Below are 7,500 nucleotides of genomic sequence, written 5' to 3'. Positions count from 1 at the left end.
GTGCAGAATGTAAGTTATGGTTATAAATCGGCAGTTAAATATACACACCTTCCATGTAAAATATTGTTTGACGCTTAGGTTCTTATGGATAATGTACTGAACGTATATAATGCGGTGTGGGTGGCTGCAGCCTGTGTGACGGGCTGGCCTCTCCCCTCAGTGCTGTGGTGGACCTGGACATGCAGGCGGACCCTGACTCGCCAGACATGAAGAGGAGGCGTGTTCACATGTGCGACTACGACGGCTGCAACAAGGTGTACACCAAGAGCTCGCACCTGAAGGCCCACCGCAGGATACACACAGGTGCGCTGCCCCCCTCGCCCCCGCTCGCCCCCCTCGCCCCCCTCGCCCGCCCCCCCCGTGTCCCCCGCCTAGCGTCTGACTCAGCTGTGTGCGTTTGCGTTGCAGGTGAGAAGCCGTACCACTGCACGTGGGAGGGCTGCACCTGGCGGTTTGCGCGGTCGGACGAGCTGACGCGGCACTTCCGCAAGCACACGGGCATCAAGCCCTTCCGCTGCACCGACTGCGACCGCAGCTTCTCCCGCTCCGACCACCTGGCGCTGCACCGGAGACGCCACGTCATGATGTGAACCCGCCCGCCAGCCCCGCCCCAAACCGCCCTGCCACGCACCCCCCGCCCGCCCGCCCATCAGCCCTGCCCCACCCATCAGCCCTGCCCGCCAGCCCCGCCCCAAACCGCCCTGCCACGCCCCGCCCGCTCGCCCATCAGCCCCGCCCGTCAGCCCGCCCGCCAGCCCCGCCCATCAGCCCTGCCCCAAACCGCCCTGCCAGCCCTGCCCCAAACCACCCTGCCATGCCCCGCCCATCAGCCCCGCCCACCCTGCCACGCCCATCAACCCCGCCCGTCAGCCCCGCCCCGCCTGCCAGCTCTGCCCCACCTCACCTGTCAGTTCCGCCCACCTGCCCTGCCCCTCCTTCAGAGAAAGAAATGAAATGGGATGGATTTTTAACTGTGACCCCCCTTCCCCCCACCTCTGCCCCTCACCCCCCCATTAGAAATGTGGTCTTGTAAGACATGGACAGGAGGCGGGACCTTTGGTCTGTGTGTGCCTGCTCCCCCCCACTTCCCAAGCCTCAGGCTGTTCTCTGGTCCCCCACTGGCCCCAGACGAGAGAGTCACTGATTGGCCAATCCTTATTGCCCCGCCCTGCCCAGCCTAACGGGCCTGACTGGCCGGACGGGGTGAGTGACAGGTGCATCCTGGCCAGCGGGGGCGTGTTTGCCCCCTTGTGTTCTGGAGAGGCAACGATGGAGGAGACTGCAGTACAGCGTCTTACCATGTTTACTCACTGACCCACACCCTCTGTGTGGACTGCTCTTCTGCTTCATTTGAGTGTGTGTGTGTGTGTGTGTGTGTGTGTGTGTGTGTGTGTGTGTGTGGGTGAGTGTGTGTGCGTGTGTGTATGTGTGTGAGACTAAATGTCGAAGGAATACTGCTATTTAAAGTTTAATTTTAGTCCCATTAATTCCTTTTTTGTTCCCTTCCTCATGAGAGAGAGTGAAAGAGAGAGAGAGAGGGAGGGAGAGAGATATAGAGAGCGAGAGTGAGTGAGTGAGAGAGGGAGGGAGGGGTGGTCAGCACATTGTCTTTTACACCTACCTATTACCCAGAGAGCGACAGGGAGCTCCAAAACTGTGAATTGTCTTTTATTCTTTTATTCTGTAGTTCATTGTCAATCAAAACTTTTAATCTTTCCCTAAAATTAGACTTGCTCAATAACAGTGTTGACGTTGCTTATTTTTGTGTAATTAAAGAATTGGTTCAAGTTTCTTACGCTGAGATTGGCTTTTAACAGAAATAGCATCCCCCAAAGGACACAGGTGCACACTTGTCTTTTTTTTTTTTCTTTGTTGCTTTTGATACGAAAATAAAAGTTAGAAATGACAAATGTGTTATTGACAGAGAATTGGGGGGGCTTTGCGTGTGTGTGTGTGTAAGTTTGCATGTGTGTGTGTGTGTGTTGCTGGGCGTAGTTTTATCCAGGAGGGGAGTGTCGATTGTGGACACACGCTGTTACTTCAGTTCTGAGAGCCTAACGGACTTACCTGCACAAAAAGGGTGTTTTGTTTTTGTTTTGTGTGTCTGGTTGTCATGGTAGCCCATTAATCCCAGCTCTGCTGTGCTACCTTGACCCCCCCGGCAGGCTCTCCCCGTCCTAACCTGGCTGTTCTAGGTCCTGTCTGGGGTCACTTTCTTATGCAACAAACATAAAGGGGGAGGGGTGTGGGGGCGAGGGGGGGCGCAGGGCGTTCCCGTGGTTACCGCTCCTCATAGCCATTGTACCACTGAGGCCATTTTATGAAGATGATTGCGTGCAAATCAAGATGCCTCACTCAAACACAGCTAAAAGTGCTTGTCCGATTGTAGCCCGCCTGCTGGAGTTAAGAGCATGCTTACAATAGAAGATCTTTGGCCCGGTGAACCTTACAGTGCTGATTTCCTCATCCATTTTGCTTAATTCTGAAGTGTTACGAAGCACATCTTTTTAAAAAAAGATATGGATTCAATTGCAATTCATTTTTGTAAACCGTTCATAGGCATGAGGACAATGATAAATAATTAAAAATAACTGAAAAATTGTACATACTGTATATAATCAAGAGTCCAGAATAAATGTAACGGGTGGATTTCTATTTTTAACACTGACTAGACAATGTGAAACCTGCTTTTCTCCTCTTACCTGGGGTTTTTATGACCTGTGTTTATTTGGGCTTGGGCGGGAGGCCGCCCCCCGTGTGTCCCGCGCGCTCGTGTTGCATGGAGGGCGCCGTGTTCGCAGCGTGGTGCGCATGTGCAGCTCGGCGGTGTCCTTGGAGACGGTGCGCTCCGGCGTCTTTACGGAGAGATCGCCGTCTCTCCTCGCACAGAGGCGCGAGCCGGCACGCCACCCTTATATCAGGACGTCCCGTCGGGGAACGTCCCGGGCTAGTGCAGCGGGCTCCGTCAGAATCACGCCACACACAGACCCTGTCTGAAACCTGTCGCCATGGAAACCAGGGAAGCCTGAAAAGTCGAACCTGGCTCCCTGCCGGCGGTGTGGCGCTGAGGGGAATGGGAGAGGTGTCGGGCAGCCCGTACGGATGTTGTGATTTACTCATTCTGGAGACACGGACAAACTATTAGGGCTTCCCCCAAAACGACTGTAACAGCAGCTGCATTATGAGCTTTTAAAGGGACTGTTAGTGGTGAGTAGTGGATGTGCGCCTTGGTTGCCTAGTTACTGATCAATCGAAGGAAACAGTGCCACCCATCGTAAGGATGGTTAAACTGATGGGGATTTGTGTGTGTGCGTGCGCGTGCGTGTGTGTGTGTGCTTCTACTCATCATAATTAAATCTTAAAAACAGCGAAATCATAGGTATTTTATATTGAATGCAGTAACTTATGGGCCAGTAATATAATACTCAGTGCAATGCAGTTATTGTTATAATAATACAAATAATTGATATTATTTCTTTTGTATTTGTACAGAACAAATGTGTAAAGATCAGCGAGGAAACGCGAGCTTTTTGATACTGTGAGAAGTGGTGTGAGGTCAGTCTCCCTGTACAGTCGTGATAACCCCTCTCCTTTTATAGAATAAAATGTTTTTGGTGCAACGTGGCTCTGTGTCGTAATTTTTACGTAATTTTCATGTTTTCTGAGGAAGTGCAATAAATATAATGTCGCATTCTAAGATTAACACGGATATTCTGCAAAATAACAAATCTGAGTATTAAAACCCACGTTGAGAAGAAACCCAAGACTGACAGTGTTAACTCAGTGGAAATTAAAACTTCAGCTGTAATATACTGGTATGGCCACAGGAGGGGGCTCTTTAACAAGAGATCATTTTACTGTTTTCAGAAACGCTGTAGTGGAATGAGTTTGTAATCAGATTGGTGATTGTGACAACTTATCAATGTGCATGCAGTGTCATAAAGAGGTTTTCCTGAACAACATTAAACATTTAAACAACAAATGTCTACTCTGAAAAAAACCCCAATTATTTCAACCCCCCAAAAGCCGTTGTGGCGTGACTGTGTCATGCTCTGTAGACTCATGAAACAAGATCAGGTACCTGCATTCCCTGCCAAATGATGAAGCTGCTGTAGAAGCCTGATTTAATATAAATATACTTTGAGTAACATCAGTGTGTGATCACATGCAGGCAGCTGTGTGTAGTAGTGTCAAACTCTAGTGAAAACGAAACGAGGACTTCCTGGAGCCATTTTCCTTCCGCGGTTGGCTAATACTGACATATTGAAGAACTGAAGAGTCCGGTTTCTATTCCTGGAAGAACTATAAGCTTGAGTAACAGAGGTCACATGGCACCAATAATACTTTCATTATTTGTGCTTGTCTGTTCCTCATCACATAACTCTCCTGTTATAGGGACTGCCGCTAGGTTTCTGAGGCGATGTCTTCACTCATACCCCCAAACCAACTTCACTCGCTTCCCCTCCTTTCATCCTTCCTTCCACACATCCACTCACCTGTCCATCCATTCTCCCTTCAGCCATTACCACCTGTCACCTGTCTGACTTTCATGTTGCAGATGACTTCTGAAACTAGGGTTAGGGCTAGGGCTAGGGCTAGGGCTAGGGTTAGGGTTAGGGTTAGGGTTAGGATTAGAATTAGGATTAGGTTTAGGCTTAGGGCTATGGTTAGAGTTAGGGTTAAGGATATTGTTAGGGTTAGGGTTAGAGTTAGGGCAAGGGCTAGGTTTAGGGTTAGGGTTAGGGCTAGGATTAGGGTTAGAGTTAAGGCTAGGGGTAGGGTTAGAGTTTGGGCTAGGGTTATGGTTAGAGTTAGGGCAAGGGTTAGGTTTAGGGTTAAGGTTAGGGTTAGGGTTAGAGTTAGGGTTAGGGTTATGGCTAGGGTTAGGGTTAAAGTTAGGGTTAGGGTGAGAGTTTGGGCTAGGGTTAGGGTTAGAGTATGGGCTAGGGTTAGGGTTAGGGTTAGGGCTAGGGTTAGGGTTAGAGTTAGGGCGAGGGTTAGGGTTAGGGTTATGACTAGGCTTAGGGTCAGGGTTAAAGTTAGGGCTAGGGTTAGGGTTAGAGTTAGGGTTAGGGTTAGGGATAAGGCGAGGGTTAGGGTTAGGGTTATGGCTAGGGTTAGGGTTAAGGTTAGAGTTTGGTCTAGGGTTAGGGTTAGGTTTAGAGCTAGGGTTAGGGTTAAGGTTAGGGCCAGGGTTAGGCTTAGGGTTAGGGTTAGGGCAAGGGTTAGGGTTAGGGTTAGGGATATGGCTAGGGTTAAAGTTAGGGTTAGGGTTGGGGTTAGAGTTTGGGCTAGGGTTAGGGTTAGAGTTTGGGCTAGGGCTAGGGTTAGGGTTAGGGTTAGAGTTTGGGCTATGGTTAGGGCTAGGGTTAGTGTTAGAGTTTGGGCTGGGGTTAGGGTTAGAGTTAGGGCTAGTGTTAGGTTTAGTGTTTGGGCTAGGGTTAGGGTTAAGGCTAGGTTTAGGGTTAGGGTTAGGGTTTTTCTTAGGGTTAGGGTTAGGGATAGGGTTAGGATTAGGATTAGGGTTATATTTAGGTCTAGGGTTAGGGTTAGAGTTAGGGCTAGGGTTAGGGTTAGAGTTAGGGCTAGGGTTAGGGTTAGGGTTAGGGCTAGGGTTAGGGTTAGGGTTAGGGTTAGGGCTAGGGTTAGGGTTAGGGTTAGAGTTTGGGCTAGTTTTAGGGTTAGGGTTAGGGTTAGATTTTGGGTTAGGGTTAGGGCTAGGTTTAGGATTAGGGTTAGGTTTTGGGTTAGGTTTTGGGTTCGGGTTAGAGTTAGGGCTAGGGCTAGTGCTAGTGTTAGAGTTAGGGCGTGGAATATTACAATGGCTCCCCCCCAGTACATAGACTGCGTGGTTGGTCGGGGGAGACCAAGGGCATGCACGGGCCTACGCCTGTCGAGCACAACTCTCAATCATGGCTATAATCCGGGATGAAGGTTTGCTAATTTAACGGGAGTATGTTCTGGTGAGCAAAAGAGGAATCTTTCACAGCGAGATTGCGCTGCTACTTTCTGTTGTCCCTGGAAAACATACTCGACCAGCCCACATCCATGCTACCATGTACACGATTTTGTGTTTTAACGAGAGGGTGATTATGGTGAGCACAATAGGAATCATGAGCCGCGAGATTGCGTCGGCCACATTCCTGATGTCCAAATAGTTCCCCCAACGAACGCACGAGCCGGCGAAAGACCGATCGAACGAACGAGTGGCCGGGCGATTGCACGAACGCATGGTCAATCTGGCAACCATACGAACGCTTCTCAAAAGTCCGGACCGACGAACGGACGAACGGACAATCGAACAGCCGAGCAATCGAATGGAAGTAGGCGAACGGCCGAAAGCACAGACAACCGATCGACCGAACAGGCGGGCAATTGGACGGGTGAATGGCCGAGCATGCGACCAGACAAACCGACCCAAAGACACGAACTGACGGACGAAAGGACGAACGGCAGACCGGACGATAAGACACCCGACTGGACACTGCACTCCACCAGTCAACCTCTATGCTACCATAAATATTATGGTTTGATTAACCATTTAACGGGAGGATGAACATAGGGAGAGTAAAGAGAATGAGCAGCGAGATTGCGCTGGTCACGCTAGATGCCTGTCTGGGCATCATACTCACCCGTTCAACCTCCATGCTACAGCCTAAGTAGTTGGAGGGCGAGCGGGTGAAAATGTTTTTTCATTAACTTTATGAAATAGATTTTCTAAACCGTTTATATTAATTTGCTAAATTACTGATAAATACTTTGTTAAATATCATGGTTTAATTATCCATTTAACGGGAGGATGAACATGGACAGAGTAAACAGCGAATGATTACCGCGAGATTGCGCTGGTCATTCTTAATGCCTGACTGGGCATTGTACTTACATGTTCAACTTCCATACTACAGTCTATGGAGTTGGAGGGCGAGCGGGTAGGGGGTTTGTTCTCTGTTAACTATTAAAAACGATTTTATTAGCATTAAATTATTGGTTTATTATATTATTTGTAAGCTTATTGTTTATAAAAAACTGTTAAATTCTATGGTTTAATTAATCATTTAACGGGAGGATGAACATGAGCTGAGTAAACAGCGAATGATTACCGCGAGATTGCGCTGGTCATTCTCAATGCCTGACTGGGCATTGTACTCACATGTTCAATCTCCATACTACAATCTATGGAATTGGAGGCCGAGCGGGCAGGGGGTTTATTTTGACTATTCAAACAGTTTTTTAAGCTAAAATTATTGATTTGTTATATTATGTATAAGGTTAGGGTTAGGGCTAGGGTTAGAGTTAGGGCCAGGGTAGGGTTAGGGTTATGGCTAGGGTTAGGGTTAGGACTAGGGTTAGGGTTAAGGCTAGGGTTAGAGTTAAAGCAAGGGATAGGGTTAGGATTAGAGCTAGGGTTAGGGTTAGGGCTAGGGTTAAAGTTAGGGTTAGAGCTAGGGTTAGGGTTAGGCCTTGGGTTAGGGTTAGGGTTAGGGATAAGGCAAGGGTTAG

General features: G+C 48.9%; 1 protein-coding gene across 5 annotated transcripts in view; it reads left to right on the top strand.

Annotated features, from left to right (window-relative positions):
- Positions 1-3,620, top strand: part of klf8 (Kruppel like factor 8) — a 29,414-nt gene extending 25,794 nt beyond the window's left edge. For 4 of the 5 annotated variants that reach the window (XM_064349628.1, XM_064349630.1, XM_064349631.1 and 1 more), the window contains exons 5-6: positions 131-303; positions 409-3,620. In XM_064349628.1, coding sequence (XP_064205698.1) covers positions 131-303; positions 409-590 — 355 coding nt within the window. In that variant the 3' untranslated portion in view covers positions 591-3,620. The remainder of the gene's footprint in view (positions 1-130; positions 304-408) is intronic. The other variant, XM_064349629.1, reaches the window with a different exon arrangement.
- The last annotated feature ends 3,880 nt before the right edge of the window (positions 3,621-7,500 follow it).

This window comes from Anguilla rostrata, chromosome 9 (genome assembly GCF_018555375.3).
Source record: "Anguilla rostrata isolate EN2019 chromosome 9, ASM1855537v3, whole genome shotgun sequence".
Lineage (NCBI taxonomy): Eukaryota > Metazoa > Chordata > Actinopteri > Anguilliformes > Anguillidae > Anguilla > Anguilla rostrata.
This window is presented reverse-complemented; position numbering and strand designations above follow the sequence as displayed.